Source organism: Solanum stenotomum, chromosome 1 (assembly GCF_019186545.1).
Source record: "Solanum stenotomum isolate F172 chromosome 1, ASM1918654v1, whole genome shotgun sequence".
Classification (NCBI taxonomy): Eukaryota; Viridiplantae; Streptophyta; class Magnoliopsida; order Solanales; family Solanaceae; genus Solanum; species Solanum stenotomum.
In genome coordinates, this window is record NC_064282.1 from 92,713,746 (window position 1) to 92,733,255 (window position 19,510).

The window sequence follows — 19,510 nt, forward strand, 5'->3', positions numbered from 1 at the left end:
ATTTATTGAGGTTTTTGGGAGGATTTTCTAGAAAAAGTAGTACAATGTACACGTTTTTGGTGGGCGTGGTAGCTATTTTTTGACTAGAAAGGGCTGCGGAAGACTGAGGATATAGAGGGTCGTGTTGTGTTGACAGGTAGTATTTCTATGTTGAAGTGCGTGGCAAACTTATCTTTTTTTCAAAGGCCAAATTCATCGATGTCCCCTAAATTTGACGTCAATATTCACTTAGACATTTCAATTAGGCGATATTCATTTTAGATACATCATGTAAGATTTTATTGTGTTATTTTGACACTTTTTGCTGACATTTTAAAGTGAGTGTGATACACTCGACAGTAGCGCGTGACAGGTTTAATTTAGCCATTTTTTATTTTATTTTCTCTTATCTATTTTTCAAGCCACCACCCCCAACCTTTTTTCAAGCTTAAACTTCTTCAATGGAGGTCAAATTTGTTTATTCAAATTTATTTTTAAGTCATTTTTCTTCTTCTTCATTGTATTACTTTTCTAAATCTACCATCACTCGAAAAAATGAATACCAACATCCATATTTCATATTTATTCTCTCTTTCTTTCTTCCTCTACCTCTTTTCTTCCCAAAATACAATACTAAAAAGAAAGAAGAAGAATAAATATGAAAAATAGTAAAAGAAAAGAATAATTTTTTTTTAAAAAGCACAAAAGAGATTTTGAGTGTAATGAAAAAAAAGATTTTTTTTAGTTACTAAATAGATTTTAAACTGAAAATAACACATGTTATCATTTAATTGATTGTTTGCCACGTCATCAACGATGTATTACACTCTCCTTCAGTTTTTTATTTATTGTCAGAAAAGTGTCAAAATATTATAACGGGACCCTACATGAGATGTTTAAAATGAATATTGCTTAGTTGAGGTGTCTAAGTGAAATTTGTTGCCAACTTTAGGAGGCCACCGATGAATTTGGCCTTATTCAAAATATGGATGTTTGATGGTCGACTTATATTATTATCGAAAAGGGTAAAAAATATCTTTAAATTATATAAAATGAATAAGATTTTTTTTATGAGCATTTTGACCTGTTTCCGTATTTATTATTGAGAAAACACTAAAATCACTCATTTTTAATAGATATTAATTAATATCATTCATACAATGCATAGTCCAAGGAAATCCATCCAAAATCTCTAGTGAACTATATGATTTGATCATTCATTCCTAAGATTAATGCTTTAAAACAATAAAAAATTAGCTTAAGGAAATACTAAAAAAGATTGGAATAAATAATCTATGAATTCTGAAAAGCTTCCTCCTTCATTCTATTCTCACTCAAAGCATTTTTTTTTTTTCAAAATGTCAGATCACATAATTTTTTTAAAAAGCCATGATGAAAAATTATTAAAAATGGAGATATATATGAAAAGTTTCTAGACAACGACATTATAACCAATCTATATTATAAGATGAAATGAAAGGCAAACTTAACTAATAAAAAAAAAAAAGAAGAAGATATTTTTAATTATTTTTCTTGATAAAATAATTTTTATCATGCCAAACACACCCTATATTTAATTGAGCAACTTTCACATATAGCAAACACAAAATTCATATTTGTATACTATAGCAAAGTTTGCATAATTGCCCTCCATAGCAAACATAAATATGTATGTTTCGCTATACATATACAAAAGAAAGCAGTTGTATAATCTGCTTTGGTATACATAAACAAAAAGATCAATTGTATAAAGTGAGAGAGGCGAGTGAGCGAGCGAGATTTGGGAGAGTGGCGAGCGAGATCTGGGAGAGGGGAGAGAGGGGAATGAAAATATATGTATATATACAATTTTCACGCATTTTATACATTTGCGTTTTTGTATAAAGTGAGAGAAGTGAGTGAGAGAGCGAGATCTGGGAGAGTGGCGAGCGAGATCTAGGAGAGGGGAGAGAGGAGAACGAAAATATATGTATATATACAATTTTCTCTTGCTTTATACAAACACAAACACATTTTATACAATTTGCGTTTTTTGTATAAAGTGAGAGAGGCGAGTGAGAGAGCGAGATCTGGGAGAGGGGAACGAAAATATATGTATATATACAATTTTCTCTCACTTTATACAAACACAAACACACTTTATACACTTGCGTTTGTATAAAAAAACGAGAGAGGCGAGGGAGAGAACGAGAGTGGCGAGCGAGATTCACCAGGAGAGAGGTGAAATAGCAACAGTTTGCTATGAGGTACAATTAAATCAAACTATATTTATAACATTTAATTTGAATTAATAGTTTGTTATTATATACAATTTTCCCAATTTAATTCCCTTTACACCTTTTATATTTTTTAAGGGGTAGATGTAGAATAAATTCGGACCCATACTCTAAATCTTGCTACAGTTTGTGCAAAATAGATCTTGTTCCCTGTACTTTTTAAAAAAAGTTTAAAAAATAAACTATTTATTTTTTGTAATCTTCTTCCCTCTTACATTCCCCAAAAATGAGGACAAAGAGATCTAGGATAATTAAATAAAAGTAAAAAAAATTGAAAGAAATTAAAAGAGGAGAATCCAAGGAAATAAATAGGGGTAGAGTATGGACCACAAAAGGTGAATATTGGAGGATGAAAATAAAAATCAAAAATATAATATATTTTTTTGTCATTAAAATACTTTTCCTTAGGTTTTGTCATTAAGATAATGTTTTTGGCCTCTTCAGTTATTAATATATATTTTTTAATCTTTTATCATCAATTGCCAGATTTAAGTTTTGATTTTTTTAGGGTGGTGGGGGCGATTTTCACTTAAATAAATCTTACGCGAGGAAGGTGCAAAAATAATAATCTTACGCAATGTGAATTTAATTAACTTTTGTCCTTTATTTTAGGACGATGATTTTTAATCTTTGTTCTTATCGCTTATTTAATAAACAATTATGGACAAAATAATTTTATTTATGACCTAATTTAGCTTCGCATAATTTTAGAAATTATTTGACATAATTTTTGTAAAAATTAAATTGTTCGACATTTATTATATTGTATCTAATTTGTTTAACATAAGTTTGCATTATCTAACATAAGTTCTGTAGAAATTAAGTTATGCTTTTTATAACATAACTTACAGATTTTGAAACTAAACTTTGTCTCTCCAAACATAAATTCTATAGGAACTGAATTATCCCTTCAACATAACTTGTGATGATGAATTAAACTTATACCTACTAAATGAAATAACTTATGTTATGTTATAATATGAAAATATAAATTTATTATGAATAAAAATGATTCGTTATTACAATATTGTGACTTTTTCTGCCACCATTTATTACTACTTGAAATGTTAAAGGAAAAAAAATAATTAAAAACCACCCAAAACAAGAACTTTTATGAAAATGATCATGAATTTAAATTAGATAGACTTTAATATTGATATAGAATAAAATATATTATTATCTTTATTTAATACCATTATTTTTATTTTATTTTTATTGAATCTCACTTAATTTATGATAAAGAAAAATTAACTAAACATATTCACTACAAGTCATTTGGTAAACCTAACAAAATCTTTACTTATTTCTTAAATTTTGATGTTCGGTTAAATGATGTCACGTAAATTAAGACGAAGGTAGTAACACCAAAAACGAACATAATCTGCCGTTTGGTGACGTGCTTGCACAATCACCGTTCCTTTGCTCAAAGCAAAATCCACCACTTGCTCAGACAGGTACCATCTACTTTTTTTTTTTGCTACTGTTTATACTAGCATTTTTTTTTTATTCAATACTTTATAGTAAATCAAGAAGAGAAAAATCATTGAAAACTAAGCAGCAAATTCTTCAGTAAAAAAAAAATAAACAAGAAAAAATGGAGCTTTGAAACACTTCAAGATTGTAGCTTTTTGATTCAATGGAGTGTTTTTCTTCACCAGGCTGGTTTTCCATATCTACACCTTCTTTTCTTGGACTGAAAAGTAAGAATAAACTTAGTTTGAATAGAAAATGTAGAAGCTTTAACAAAGATGGAAGTAGGTGTATGAGTATGAGCCAGACAGCAGATGAAAGCTCTGGTTTTTCTTACAAGAAGTTGATTCATTTTGCTTTAGAAGAAACCAACACACATACCCTTTTGGCCCCTTCTCCATTGCAGGTATCTAATTTTTTGGGTTTTCATTGTTTTCCACAATCTTTCATTATGTTTGTACTGAGCATGTGATTTAGTTTCTGTGTGAGTGTGTGTGTGTTTCTTTTGCTGTGTTAAGTGTGAAATTTTTTCTGTTTCTGCAATTCTTGAAGGAACAAAGTCTGAGTTAAAAAGATTAGTTTCTTTAGGTTGGGACTAAAAAATAGCCACCCTTATTGTATTTATGAAGTTGATTTTGCAAATTCTTGAAGAAGGAACTAAGTCTTGAATTAAATAGATTAGCTCTTTTAGGTTGGTACACAAAATTAGCCACCTTTGTTACATGTATGAAATTGGTTTTGCAAATTTTTGAAGAAGGAACAAAATTTGAGTTAAAAAGATTAGCTTTTTTAGGTTGGGACAAAAGATCAGCCACCCTTATTACATGTATGAAATTTGATTCTGCAAATTCTTGAAGAAGGAACAGAATCTGAGTTAAAAAGATTAGCTTTTTTAGGTTGGGACAACAATTAGCCACCCCTATTACATGTATGAAATTGGTTTTACAAATTCTTGAAGAAGGAACAAAATCTGAGTTAAAAAGATTAGCTATTTTAGGTTGGGACTAAAAATCAGCCACCCTTATTACATGTATGAAATTGATTTTGCAAATTCTTGAAGAAGGAACAAAATCTGAGTTAAAAAGTTTAGCTTTTTTAGGTTTGGACAAAAAAATCAGCCACCCTCATTGCAACAACATCATCATATCCATATCTAGTGTAAACTCACTACTTGGGTTTGGGAGGGTGAGGGTAGAGTGTATGCAAACCTTACCCCTATCTCGTGGTGGTAGAAAGGCTGTTTCCGAAATCCCCTCGTCTCAAGTGCAGCTAATCAAAATATTTACGAAAAAGGGTATACGACAATAAAGAAAATAGGTAGTGTTACTCTCCTTGGGATTGTCGTTCCATATGTGGTGAAGCTCATTGAGTATTTTGGAATATGGTGAATTTAATGTACCATTCAGAGGTTTTCAGGATTTTGTGGTTTAGAAGTGGAAATGGGCTGGTAATAGTGAGGACTCCAGAGGATTTTACCTAACAATTTATTGAGATCGATGAAATACTACCCCAGCTGATTTTATACTTCATTTTTTAGTTTTTTACTACTTGCTGTACTAAAGTTTCCACCTCTAGAAGCAAGGTTAATTGGGACGATAAATTGGGACAATTGTGGCTGTATTGTTGAAGCAAACAGCTAGTTTGAAACAGGAATTCTCAGGGAAGCGAGGTAGATTAATCTTTATTAGATCAAAAGTGTTGAATAACTTGAATTCTTAAGAAAATTTTAGTTCGCTTCTGGTAAAGAATGTAAAACCTTGTGGAGATTTTTCTCATTTAGTCCAACCTAAAAGCTTATGACAATGTTTAGTTGGATGAAAACAAGAAGGATTAAGAAAATTAAATAAAAGATGAGGTAAACTAAGTAGTTGAACTTGGAAGGGAATCAAGGGGTTCTGGGAGGGGGAATATCAAGTGAGCTCAAACAATGAAGGGTGTTGGCAGGTAAAATATGTAATCTTTATCTTTTAGAGAATGGAGCGAAATAAGGTGTGCAATATTCATTCATTTAGGTGATTCAGTAAGTTGCAAATAAGTTAATGATGGTATAGCAAGTGCATAAAGCGTAAATGAACCAAAAGAAAAAAACAGTTGAGGTTGGTATTTGTATAGCAAATAATAAGTTGTGCTTCTTGAACAGGACTACAAATTTATGTTGTATACTAGTGGTAATACAATGGGATTTTGTTATTTTTTTCTCTTTGTGATTGCTCATTTTACTAGTGTTGTTCTTCTCTTTGAAACATTCCTGGCTATCTGAGGGTAAATGTGCATTTCAACTCTAAACCAGCTACATGTAAATGTTATTGTTTTCAATTTCTCCTTGCTTTGAAATGCATGATTTTGCGTGCCATGCTTTCTGCTTATTTCTGCTTATTTATTTTTTCACGGTTTAAGGCTGTAAAGATGATAAGTTTCATCTCTAGGTCATTAAGTTGCCTTTGAAATTTTCCTTTTCAATTTAACTCTTTACAAGGATTTAAGTTGTGGATTTGCTATTGTTAAGCTTTTCTACAGAGCTATCCTCACCCCCCATAAAAAGGTTTTCTACAGAACTAATGCTGGCCAACTGTGGTTACCCTTTTCCCTCTCTACAGGAGAAATACAGTTCTTTATTGGCCATGGATGACAAAACGGAACTACAAATGCTTTCTTTTGAAGCCCCTAAAATTCGACTCCTTCGGAGTCTATGTATTGAAGGGAGTGACGGCATGCAGGTCCAATTATATTCAATTTCATGTTATAGCCAGTCTTTGGTTTCAGAAGAAAAAAAATTTATAGTACAATTATGACTATTTTCTTAAATTTAATATAGGAATCTAATTTCTAGCCAATTCAAATTCAAGTTTGAGGGAGATATCTCCATCCCTCAGATTGCTAGGATTCTTCTGTCTCTAGTCTGAAATGTCGAGGCTCTTTTTGCCTCTCCTGCCTTTGATAAAACAGACATGAGCCGGAGGGGGGCATAAGTTGGGCGTTTCTTGATTTTTCAAGATGTTTATGTAATTCAGTCGACTATCAAAAGCTGTAGCAGACAGTAAATTAAATCCTATACTCTTTTAAAAAAGATTTTGTGAAATAGAGAAACAATCTTAAGAAACCTGAGTAAGACGCTGCCAAATACCTAAGTGAACTTAGTACTGGACTTCTTAGTGAGAGCAGAGAACCATCTTCTACCTATTGGGATAATGGTATGTTTTCTGCCTTTAAGAAATTGACTCATCCCTTATGGTGTCGACCATTAAGAAATAAGGATACATTTTGAAACAATCACAGAAGTACAATGAAGGGAATAATCAAATGTGGTATCAAGGGAGTACCTTGAGAGAAAAGATAGAGGTATGTAAAACTGCTAAACATCATTTGCAGTGCAATCTGGTAAAAGAGAGAATAGTTGGGCTGTAAAATCACACGTGAACCAAAAATACCCTCTAAGGAAGAGCTTCATTTATCTGTAATATGTGCTAGACATGTCATCTTTCGTGTGGCCTTGGTAAAGAATTATTCTTTAGCAGCTTCAAAATTTTGATCGGGAAACTCTTTTTGTCTGTTTCCCTTTCTACTGATTCCCCAAGTCAAAGCGCGATGAGAATTGTGCAAGGAATGCTGAGTTTCATTGTTGTATATGCAGATATATTAGTTCTAATATCATAAACGAGTCTGCCAGTTCTCCTTGAACTAAATGAAGGGCATTTCATGCAGGTATTGGATTTTGCTGCATTCCCGAAACCGGAATTTGATCTGCCTATCTTCTGTGCCAACTTTTTCACTACTGCTAAGATGAACATAATTGTACTGTAAGCTATTGTTTTACTCATTTCATACTTTTCCTGATTCCATAATGACCATTTTATCCAACAAAGAGTTCAGTTCATAAATTATTCGGGAGAGTTATTTATGCAATCAGAATCCCTCGTCTTACATCCTATTGGGGTAAATGGAGAAGTATCAGGCTATGTTTCCCTGCTTTCATCATGTGGGGACAGACACATCTTTGTCCTGCATCTCGACAACTATTTTTCCCTATCGCTTCATCTTGCCTATGTATTCACGTATACATTTTTTCACTACTACCATCCTATAAGTTTTATGTAAGAAATAATGTGGTATCTTGACGTGATCTTTAAGACTGCTATAGATTATATGGCTTTCTTTTTTGATAAGTTAGATTATGTAGTTTTCATTTTTCTATCTTCTATGCTGAGCATTTGCACGTGAACTCAGATGTGTTTGCTAAACTATGATCAACTGACTTTATATTTCTGAGCAAGAATGAGGTGATAACACATATTCTGGAACACCTAAAAGCGAAGAAACGAAAGGAAAATAGTTCTTTTTCACCTTGTAGAAATATTCTTATAAAAACAATGCTTAGAGGTTAAATTGGCTAATTCCGTGTTTTGTTGAATTGGAATTGTTGTTGTGTCAGAGATTAACCGAAACCGAATCCTTATAAAACATATGCAGGGACCTCAACCCATTGCATGACATCATGGATCAAGAAGATTACAAGGAGAAGTACTATAAAGACTTGATTCCTCTAGGCCTCAAGTATTCTGAGGTTATAATAATCTTCTGACATTTACACAAATCCTCAGCGTAACAATGTTTCAAGCACTTTTCAGAATCTCCTCTAAAATGATTGTATGGTGACTTAACACAGATTTCATGCAGCTTTTACCCTGGGGAGGGAAGCTCACCAGCGAGTCTCTGAGATTTTTTTCACCAATAGTCATATGGACAAGATTCTCATCTAGTCCACACAACCATTCAGTTTTATTTTCTGCATTCAAGGAATATTACCAGGTACTAAGTAACTATTTCCCATTGTGCCCACTTTTATGTTGTTACAACTTATTAGTAGACAACGATCGTGCAGGACTACCTTAGTGTGGAGTTCTCAATATAGGTACTGAAGATATAATTGAGTAAATAAAGAGTACTCTCTCTAACTGTTCAGTCTTTTAAATGAGATACTTACATAACTTAACGTTGTATAGGGGCATGAAAAAAAATCTTGTGTTCAAGTCTCATTGCCACCCATTATCAAAAAGAATTTCCGCGTGCTTGACCTATGAAAATGATTTAGGCATGCATGTGAGAGGGTGTGAAGTATAATTAAGTAAATAGAAGGACATCATCGCCGTCCTTCTAGGGTTCCTGCTTAATCGAGTCTGTCATCTATTTCATAGTAATCACGAAAAACAAGCACAAGCAGGCACCACTGGTTCTTTACTTTCTGGTGGGATGGAGGGCTTTTGTGCATTGTAGCGCAGGCAACATTTAGTTTAGACCCGGGTCAAATGCCTTATGCTATAGGTTGTGTTAAGCATGCTTCTTTGACAGAGAACAAACTCTTTTTCCATGACAATAATCACAATTATAAAGGGTGGGGGCACGGGGCAGTAAGCTCTCTATCAACAACAGGGAGCTATTCATAGTAAAAAAACTACTCGACTATATGATAATAGTTTATGTTTTTTGATGAGGTGGTCAGACAATTTAGCAATATGCTTTTGGATGGGTAGGTATAAAAGTGAAAGGGGAAGAGCAGCAACAACAACTCCACTACCACCACCAACAACATACCTAGTGCAATCCCACAAGTGGGATCTAGGGAGTGTAGGATGTACACATACCTTACCCTACCTTTGTGAGGTAGAGGGTTGTTTCCGATAGATCCTCGGCTCAAAAGAAAAGAAGAATTCGAAGCACGATTATAAAAAATTAAGACAACAAAAAAAAAAAAACATACAAAGCAAATGGAGCAACAACTAGTAATAAACACCGAAGAACAAAGAAACTATGTGATTCCTAAATAATATTACTAACAAGGAGAAATAGAGAGGAGGATAGCCCCTGCCTCTCCCATATGAAGTGCGATAATACTCGGCTATCTACTAACCTTCTAGCCTAATCCTCGACCTCCATACCTTCCGATCTAGGGTCATGTCCTCAGTAAGCTGAAGCTAAAAGAGGAAGAGCAGAATTAAATTTGTCTTGCCCGCTATATTTTTGTTAATAGCTTCTTTCTTTTTTGGCATAATACATTAATATGCCCTTTAACTTGGTTCAACTAACATCTATGCCCTCCAACTTTGGGTGTGAACAAGTAGACACTTAAACTCGTATAAAATTAAACAAATAGACACACATGTCTTACGTGACATAATACACGTAGGACGCAAAATTGCCATGTAGGACGAATGTATCTGTTTATTCAATTTTATACAAGTTTCAGTGCCTACTTGAGCACACCCAAAGTAAAAGGTCATAGTTGCCGGTTGAAGCCAAGTTAAGGGCCATGCTTATGTATTGTGCCTTCTTTTTTTTATGTTACCATTCTAAAAAAAATAGCTTCATTTGTCAAAAGTTCTCATGGCTTGAGAAATCCAGCTTTGTCTACCAGGATTACTGCTTAACTGTTTCTGTTACAGGCATGGCTTGAGCTAATGAATAGATCAGACGAAGAAACTGATGCTTTCCAAATCGCTCTCAATTGTGAAGCTCAGCATAAATATTTGACATGGAGATCCGAAAAAGTGGGTACAGTTGTTCTTTCGTGGGTTCTCTTACATCGTCTTAAGAAATAATTAATTTTAACCTCTCCCTCACCTTTTCTCCGTCTTTGCTTCTCTGTCCTTTTCCCCCTTTGTTGCTCAGACTCTCCAAAAAATGTTGCGGCACCCGCGTCGGATTCTCTCCATAAATGCACCACCTTTGGAGTATCCGACACACACCCGTTGACAATTTTGAAGAGTCCGAGCAGCAACTTTTTCCCACTTTGTTATTGTTCTTCTTGATCTCTCTGATGATCCAAAATGCCCTTTTACTAGGATCCAGGACATGGAGTTCTGAAAAGACTGATAGGGGAAGATCTTGCCAAGGTATCGTTCTTTCATCCAAAAACCTCTACTATGTCTTGTTGTTGGAAGCATTAATAATTCATTTTTTCCCTTTTTTTAATTACTCAGAATGTGATTAGGGAATTCCTATTCAATGGTGTTAGTGATCTTGGGAGCAAAACATTTCTTGATTACTTTCCTGAGTACAGATGTGAAGATGGTAAAGTAAATGAAAAGCGCAGTATGATCGGAAAATCATTCGAAAATCGACCATGGAATGCAAGAGGAGAATTCATAGGTGATAGAGTTAAGATAGTCTGATGTAATATTTAAAAATTTTTATTTTCTTTACATCGTATCTGTCAATTAGCCGATCCCAACTTGTATGGGATTTAGTAGTAGTAGTAGCAGCAACTGTTGTTGTAGTTGTCGTTGTTGTAGTAGTTGTAGTCGTCTCTGTCAATGTCAATCTTGACAGTTTGATGCAGGAGGAGAATTCATAGGTGATAGTGTTGGATCAATAACAACGACTACATATGCAGTGTAATCCCACAAGTTGGGTCTGGGGAGAGTGTTGTGTACGGAGAGTTGCAGACCTTACCCTACCTTGTGAAGGTAGAGAGTCTGTTTCCGATACCCAATGTAATCTGTTGTAACTTTCACATGTTCTCTTTATTCTTCTTTATTCAATCTCTGTCAATGTATATAGTTCATCACATCCCCTAATTACTTTTTTCATTTCCCATTTTTATTATCACTGTTGATATTGACCGGGGCAATTACCATGTTATTAATCGAGAAAGTTTAATATAACTTTTTCCGATCCCATAATATACCAGTATCTCTTTTGGTTCTTTAGATGGCAATAAGCTTGGAACTGCATATGTCCACGTCTTTCGACAAATTAAAAAAAAATGTCATCAGAATGAGAAATCTGATGTAAAAAGGGTAGTTCGATGCACTAAGCTCTTGCTATAGGTAGGGTTTAGCGAAGGGTCGGATCATAAGGTTCTATTGTACACAACCTTACCGTGTATTTTCACAAGAGGTTGTTTCCACAAGCCGAGTTCCTTCAGGTCACATGTAGGCAACTTTACAAGTTACACCAAGGCTCCTCTATTATATACAGACTTACCCTACATTTCTTCAAGAGGTTGTTTCCGCAGCTTAAACTCGTGACTTCACATGACAACAACTTTACCAGTGATGCCAATGCTCCTTATTGAACTCTTAATTTAGTGTTTTTCCTTACCTTAATTGAATTGTCTTGCTCTTTAACTTGGGTTCTTACTTTAATGAGCCATACTTTGTTTTCTCTTGGATGAATCATCTCTTGTTGGGTGAGACTGATAGAAAGAAACGCGGGGACAGCTATGCATAGTACTTCTTGGCCCTGTCTCCGAGCAATGTTTGAGCTAACGACTCATGAATGTTGACAGGTTAGACGAACGGGTAGAGGGGTTGAGAAATGAGTAAATTGGGACTTGCATATCTTCATGCCAAGCCATAAGTCGAGAAAACTTGTGATCAGACAAGTCATCTGAAATAGTTCAAATGTTACAAAATAGGTAAAAATGCAGATACTTCAGTTTTGTGTGGATACATACAACACATTTATCTGAGAGATCTTATAAAGTTTCACAAAAAAATTTATAAAAAACTTACAAAATACATACATTGTTGTATACTTTTTACATGATCGAACCAGATAGCAGCAACAAGGATCATCGATCTTTAGACTGTAGGTTCGTTCTTACTGTACTCTATCTACTACTTACAAATACTCTCACCTGTTGAAAATAAGATCACCATTGAGTTCAGGCAGTGGTTTTAACATCAGAAAACTCTACGTTTGCATAAAGATTTCACGTTACAGAAAATACACATTAAGATAATTCAACTATGTTCAGATGCAGTATGACATGGGACTTGTCATTCTTTCTGCCTCCAAGTTTTCTAGCTGGAGAATTGCAGCTTGCTAAGGGTACCTTAATTTCAACCCTTTCGATGGAAGAAAGACACATACAGATAATTCAACTATGTTCTCTCACACAAATCCGATTATAATCCATGAGATAATTCAACGGATTTACTTGACTACTACAAAGTTACCACCAACGGATGTGGTGAGATGGTTGAGATCCTTTCACTTGGATTCAAACTCAGAGAATGAAGTACCTCTTTGGTAAGGAACACTTTATCCCCTTAATGGTCTTGCCTAACGATTGTGAATCCAAATTAGTCAGGTTAGAGGAAAAAAAACACTACAATGAAGTTCATCTCTTGGTTTCTAGGTAGTTAATGTAACACTTCCCTGATGAGGACTTCACCCTTCATTTTTAAAGCTTGGGGAGGTATCGGAAACTTTTAGTATCTATAATGTGTACAAGCAAAGTTTAACATACAAAAAGAACAGAGGTTACTGCAATTTGCAGTCTCTCAATATATGACTAAGCATGTCTAGCCTACAAGTCGTAAAATTATACACTTTTTGATTCATCCTCTAAAAATGTTCTAAATATTTAACACTGTTTCAATTCTTAAATCAAATGATCACTGCTATTCTTTCATGCTTAGATAAAGTCAGTTTGGTACTATTACTCATTTCACGTACAGGGCCAGACGAGCAACAATACCTAAGAAAAATTCAAATTATCTACTATTGGTCATGTAACTATCAAAACTAGAAATCTAGAACATCATAAAAACTGAGGTGATCTGAAATTCATCAGAAATTGCTAGAAAAAAATGCTTATATACTAACAAAGAGTGGAAGGGCAAAGAAATATACGGGCTTTCTCTACATTACTGACAGCATATAGGTGAGTATCTATATTGACATACTAACTCATCAAACAAATTGTTGCATATAGAATTGTTTTAGTGACTTACAGTTCAGTGTATGCGTATAGATAAATAGAAAGCTTCCTCTGATAAACTGTATAAGAAGTATAGTTGAACTGCAGTTAACTGCTGTGAGAAGCTTTAAATAGCTCCTGCCACTTCAGTGTATCTGTTCCTGGTCCATCACCCTGCATTATTTCATGGTTCAGTGGAAAGAAGTAATGATCTGAAAATTTGCTCTTGAATGAGTGCCGATTACATTCAAACACAAAAACTAAAGTATTACCATTTGATTTTGGATTATGCTATTTTGATTGTCATGTATATATAAGTTTTTTTTTTTATGTACATATATAGATTTTGAATCCCCTAAACGCCAAGACCAGAGGTTTGCTCAGTGATTTAGGAGTTTAAAATTCATCTTAAGGAAGTTCAAATATCATTATATTTTTATTTTTCAAACCCCTCGGTGAAAATCTTGAATCCGCCACTGGCTAGGATTCCTCCCCTTTCCCAGCTCTTCCCTGTTCAATTAACTAAAGTCTCATGTAGAACCTCTCTAAGTCCAGTAACCTGGCCATAACTTATTTACAACACAATGCATCTCTCAAAGAGATTACATTCCACTTCATATATGTTCCTCGTCATTCCATTCAATTTCAGATTAATTCCGTCTCGTTCATTAAAAATTCAAAGCTACTTGCAGATAATATCATATATTTATCAAAGAAGGCTGTAAGTGAGAAATATATGTACTAGATCAAGATAATTACCGGAATAGAGTTTACTTCATAAGTTTGTCCTTCTGTGAAGTCTATGTCCAATGCCTGTATGCAAGCTTCTGCAACAACAAGCCTACTAACTTCTCCAACTAGTTTATCCCCTAGAAGTATGCAAAACCAAATAAATATAGTAAGAAAACAAAAAGAAAATGTCTCGCGACGTAGGAAATAGTCAAGATTGCTTTAACATAGATTATTCAAAACTATCCTCACATAGAATGAATCTTAAGGTTCCAAATGCTTGGAAGACCCTATAGGTGTAATAAGAAGATTGACAAAAGAAAGCTCTGATTATCATGAAAAATGATAACAAAGAGAGTCATTAGCGAACTTGTTTAAATATGGGATCCTAATGAGACACTTAAAAATAGTAATTCCCTCAGCTCATTACACATTACTTACATGAAAAGTAAACGATTAGATACCTTGACCTATCAAAACTGCACGCCGTTCGCCAGCTGTAGCTTGTAACAGTGTGTTCAAATCATATGATGTGTATGGTCCATCTGTTAATCTACCAGCTCTGTAATTTCAAAATGGTGAATAAGCCAGAGACATATCTTCTCGAAAATCAAGTAACACAAAAAAAGAAGAGATATTTAACACTGACATGATCAGGTAGTTTCAGCTCTATTTCCAGGTAACAAGTTCTACTTATTATATACAACTACTTGTAGTTATCTTTCCTGATAGTGTAAACATTATTTTACATTGTCAGTGTATAGAAGGTAAGCTATTAACATGCAGCTAGTAAAACACATTAAAATAGTTCGAGTACCTGATTATGGTGAACGGAAGACCAGAATTGCGAACAAAATCCTCCCCCATCTTCTTATACTTTAGAACACCAAAAAGGTTCATGATGCTACAAAACAAAAGTTGGAAACAACATGAGAGTAAAAGAACAAAAGAACTACTTCATTCCTAAGGATGGAGAAAATTATGTATCTTTGGTCTCATTTTGCTTCTCAAGGAGCAAACATAGTCACTTTTGACGCCCATATTAGAGAAAGGATTAAACGTGTGAAACTGGTATAAGTTTCTGAAAGGTGTATGTCTAGCTTGACATCGATAAGTTCTCCCATTCTTCATCGTTCCTTCTCATGATGAAAACTCAGTTCATTACCTTCTCATTCTCTATGTGATGCACACATAAGCCAAGATATCTAAGCCCTAGAAGTCAGTGAATTTGAATTCCACAAAAAGTAGCATTCAAAAGCTAATCTGGATTCTTAGTTAAAAAGAAGTTAACAGTGCCCAATCAACAAGAAATTTATACGGATTGGTAAATTATTTGAAGAACTCTAAATATAAGAGGCATATTACCTCCAAGGCAACTCATTGAACTTTGTGACGCCAATAGATGAAACAAGAACAATTCTTTTTAGTGACTTAGGCAATGCTGAAACAAGGTTTCTCACACCATCCCAATCTACACAAACAAATGCATGTAAGTCATTGAGAAAGACTACTGCACTAAAACTTAAAAACAGCAGTTCTTCATTTTATATATTCCTTAATGAAACATTGCGATGTAGTTATATAGACCACCACATAAATATAGACATCTCACTAGAAAGATTCTAACCTACTCTTTCTGGAGTGTTATCTCCATCCCACCGCCTAGACGGAAAAGCAGTGGTCCCGGTGCAGCAAATAACATGAGTTACACCCTGAAAGATCAGTTGTGCACAGCCCAGCAGCAATTTGAGAAACTTATAAGCCATTTTAACTTCCCAGGGAAGTCCTAGAAAGGTTCTAAATGCGATGAACAAACCTCAAATACAGATGGATCTATGCCTGTAGGACTCCGAGTGTCACCTTTCCATACCTATCAAGTTTCGAAACAGTATCAAGTTTGAGAAATCCACTTTAAATAAAGAATATACCTTCCCCGGATAATTGTTTCCGGGGTGAATAAGTTTGGCACAGACACACAAGAATGAGACAAACCTGCAGCTTTTCCTCATCCTGCTCGCCAAATAGAGTAGTTGCTTTCTCAGGGTCTCGAAGAATGAGACGCAGTTTGACATTTCGATTGAGTAATGATGCTACAACTATCTGTCCTGCATTTCACATACTACAAAAAGTTAAGGGAATCTTAACCATGGCAAACTTATCTCAATGCAATCATATCCATCCTAAATTGTTTGTAACATTATACTTTTTGAGCAGATAAAAGAAGTTCTAACTACACTGATCATACAAAGCACTTTATCTTGGATTATGCTCATTAATTCCTCATCATATAGTACGGTGCTACCATCTACTAACATCACAACGGCGTTGATATTTTTGAGAAAGAGGAAGGAAAATGAATAACAAGAAAAGGACATAAGATCTCCATTTCAGTTTTAAAAAAGAGTACATTATCTCGAAATAATTAGTGGTAAATGAAGTAGATATCATGTCTAAGGCTAAATCTTCTGCCGTGCATACTGAGCATATTCCGTAGTATGAATAAAACAGATCACAGTATACTGTTCAAGAAATGAACTTATAACTCTACAAATTTGTTCCAATGGAATATTGGATATGACGTGCAGAATCTAAAATGAAGTACCTAATAAATTGAAATCAAAGAAACAGTACTATCAAAATCTCAAACGTACAGAATCCGACACCAAATTTTGAAAAGGGAATGCATAAACAAAATGTATATGATGAACGGAATACGATAGATACTGTTAGCTCACTGCAGCTTTGATCAAGACTGCAAAGAGATGATTTTGTATCGTCTCACGCCTTCTCTCTTTTATATACTGTCCACACGGACTTAGAGCTAGTTTTTTTGACTAATGAAAGCACCTGTGCTTATTGATAAAAAAAAATTCTTCAAAGAGAAGGCACTCCATTTTCACACACACACAAATATGGTCGATTCACACGTGTATGTTAATTAAGATATTTATCAGAGCTCAGGTTGCTACGCATGTATGTAGAACAAACAAGGTTCTAATTTTAAGCTACTATATTCTTTTGATCATTTCTCCAATTTTATGTTGAAGACTTGAATCTTTACTTCTCATCATAAGCAAAAGTACCAGGTAACATTGCCACGGACGCTTAAGCGGGATAGGGAAAAATAGTTAGTGATAGTTCAGGTAGGAAACTCGCAAAAAAGTAATCCTTCAGGTGTGTTTTTGTGTATTCCTCTCAAAATTTACCGCCAATTACAACAACTACTATTATTACGGAAGCAATTTCATTTCAATTTCAACACAACATTTTACATATGATAGATGTGAGTCATAATATGCTTTTTCTGATTGAAAATAAAAGAGATTGAGAGGAACAATACCAACGCCACCGGATCCACCAACAACAAGAACTAATTTGGAAGACGATGCAGGAGACGACGATGCCGGAGGAGAAGTTTGGGATTCTTCAGTCACAGCAGCTGAAACTGGTATAAATTTGTAAGAATTTGATTTGAGCTTCGATGAGTTAAATCTAGAAGAAGACGGAAACTGTTGTAAAAGAGGAAATTGAGTGTAAAATCGAGTTTTTTGAGTGGAAATTGGAAGGTTCCAGAAAGGCGAAACAGAGATTTTGGAAGCCATTGTTGATGAAGAAGAAGAAGATAAAGCGCGGGGAGTTGAAAGGGAGATTAAGGGTACTTGTGGTGGTAGTTGTCTTTTGAAATTGTGGTTTTTACTATAATGTCCTTCAAATTGGAAATATCCTATTGGCTTAAGTACTAAACTTAGAGACGCAAATATTAGTTATAAGAAAATATATGTACTATTTTATGTAAATAGTATGTAGAGAATAACCATTCATTTATTCTTCTGTTTCAAAAAGAATATTCTAGTTTGATTTGACATAAAGTTTAGACGATTTTTAAATTTTGTGGTATTAGATTAAAGTTATGTCAAAATATACCAAAATGTCCTTTAATCTTTGATCTTAAACATGTCATGTGAAAAGTTGAAATTAAAATGGTACTAAAAAAACATAGGGGTCGTTCTTTTTTAAATAGACTAAAAAGGAAAGGAGGTCATTTTCATCTCCTATTTTGCTTAAAATAATACATAAATTGTTCTTATAACTAATACATATATTAGTTATGCTGATTCTTAAAAATAAAATACTGTATTTATTTAACACATGAATAATGTACCTCTTAATCAACTACCCAACATGGTATTCAGAGGTGGACCCACATTCATATGTGGGGGTGCACGTGCATCCGTTTACTTTGGAAAAAATCATGTGTATATATGTATATCTATCTTGAAAAATTGGTAAAAACTATGATATAATTAACAGTGCACTCATAAGGAGTATAGGAGTTTCGTTGTGCTGCTGGTACAAGCTAGAGGAGCTACCATTACTTATGCAAGATTTAAATTTAATATGTACGTACTTACCTTCAAACCAGGTACCAAATGACCACTTAGGGTGTGTTTGGTATGGAGAAATGGAAAATATTTTATCATGTTTAGTTGAATAAATTTTTGAAAAATATATTCTCTTGGAAAACAAGTTCTTTAAAATGAGAAAAATGTTTTTCTTAATGGAAGTAGGGAAAACAAGTTCTATAAGTAATAGTTTATGTTTATTGTATCTTCTCCACCCACGTACCCAACACCCTCAACCCCTACCTCATGATCATCCCACCCCCGCCATCCCTGAGGCCCGACTTTCCATCCTCTCTCACCCCTATAGTATTTGCTAAATTACATATAAAAGCTCCTGAGATAAAAAAAATTAATTTTTTTTACCTACTTACCTAACACTAGAAAATAAGTAAGAAATCAACTCATTTTCAATATAACATTTTCCATAAAATATTCTAAGTCATAAAAAAACATGCCTCTGAATAACTAATCTCAACATTACTAATTTCAGCATTATTAATACACTCAATTTAATATTATTTTAATACATCCTATCAAACATTCCCATCATTTGAAAGAAAGAAATGTAGATAGATGTTTTTTTTTAACAATTCAAGATTTGAAATCATAGAAATTGATTTAACTATCTTATTCTCAATTCTTACTCTTTTATTTACTCAATTAGTCCATGACCTCTAATTGTTGCTTTATATTTGTTTTTCTAATGCACCAAACATGGGCATACAATGATTTCACCAAACTCAAATGGTAAATTTTTATGGGGTACTTCATTTGGATATTAAAGGGAAAATACATAAAAACACCCTTGAACTTGACAGTAAAATTTACTTTAACACTTTAATTTTACGGGTAATTATTTACGTTCTATCTTATTACAAGTGAATTTTATATCACCCGAATAGTTCACGTTGCAAATTATAACAATATCAACACGTAAATAAAGAAAAAAA

The 19,510-nt window shown here is 33.9% G+C and overlaps 3 protein-coding genes across 4 annotated transcripts in view; 1 reads left to right on the forward strand and 2 right to left on the reverse strand.

The window, feature by feature from the left end:
* Window positions 1-3,158, reverse strand: part of LOC125863522 (probable E3 ubiquitin-protein ligase RHC1A) — an 87,184-nt gene extending 84,026 nt beyond the window's left edge. The window contains exon 1 of the mRNA XM_049543649.1: window positions 3,148-3,158. The gene's annotated coding sequence lies outside the window, so the exon portion shown is untranslated. The remainder of the gene's footprint in view (window positions 1-3,147) is intronic.
* A 591-nt stretch (window positions 3,159-3,749) lies between these two features.
* Window positions 3,750-11,313, forward strand: LOC125863480 (phytochromobilin:ferredoxin oxidoreductase, chloroplastic). Its single transcript, XM_049543646.1, has 8 exons — window positions 3,750-4,131; window positions 6,323-6,442; window positions 7,428-7,522; window positions 8,193-8,286; window positions 8,400-8,531; window positions 10,163-10,267; window positions 10,562-10,612; window positions 10,700-11,313. The coding sequence occupies exons 1-8, from the start codon at window positions 3,892-3,894 to the stop codon at window positions 10,889-10,891; spliced, it is 1,029 nt and encodes a 342-aa protein (XP_049399603.1). The 5' UTR covers window positions 3,750-3,891; the 3' UTR covers window positions 10,892-11,313.
* An 856-nt stretch (window positions 11,314-12,169) lies between these two features.
* On the reverse strand, window positions 12,170-17,854 carry LOC125863496 (uncharacterized protein At2g37660, chloroplastic). Of its 2 annotated transcripts, XM_049543647.1 has the most exons (10): window positions 17,498-17,854; window positions 16,150-16,262; window positions 15,974-16,027; window positions 15,785-15,869; window positions 15,523-15,628; window positions 14,975-15,061; window positions 14,622-14,719; window positions 14,188-14,297; window positions 13,463-13,602; window positions 12,170-12,360 (listed from the first exon to the last, which is right to left on the reverse strand). In XM_049543647.1, the coding sequence occupies exons 1-9, from the start codon at window positions 17,757-17,759 to the stop codon at window positions 13,537-13,539; spliced, it is 981 nt and encodes a 326-aa protein (XP_049399604.1). In that variant the 5' UTR covers window positions 17,760-17,854; the 3' UTR covers window positions 12,170-12,360; window positions 13,463-13,536. The 2 variants fall into 2 exon arrangements, with proteins under 2 accessions (XP_049399604.1, XP_049399605.1); XM_049543648.1 differs by lacking the exon at window positions 13,463-13,602 and having other exon boundaries at window positions 17,498-17,783.
* Between the last annotated feature and the right edge of the window lie 1,656 nt (window positions 17,855-19,510).

Coding starts and splice junctions, on each gene's coding strand:
- LOC125863480 (XM_049543646.1), top strand. CDS start 3,892: ATGGAGTGTTTTTCTTCACCAGGCTGGTTTTCCATATCTACACCTTCT. Junction 4,132..6,322: donor TGGCCCCTTCTCCATTGCAG/GTATCTAATTTT, acceptor CCCTCTCTACAG/GAGAAATACAGTTCTTTATT. Junction 7,523..8,192: donor AAGATGAACATAATTGTACT/GTAAGCTATTGT, acceptor AAACATATGCAG/GGACCTCAACCCATTGCATG.
- LOC125863496 (XM_049543647.1), bottom strand. CDS start 17,759: ATGGCTTCCAAAATCTCTGTTTCGCCTTTCTGGAACCTTCCAATTTCC. Junction 16,028..16,149: donor AGGATGAGGAAAAGCTGCAG/GTTTGTCTCATT, acceptor GAAACTTGATAG/GTATGGAAAGGTGACACTCG. Junction 13,603..14,187: donor ATGAAGTAAACTCTATTCCG/GTAATTATCTTG, acceptor GAAATAATGCAG/GGTGATGGACCAGGAACAGA.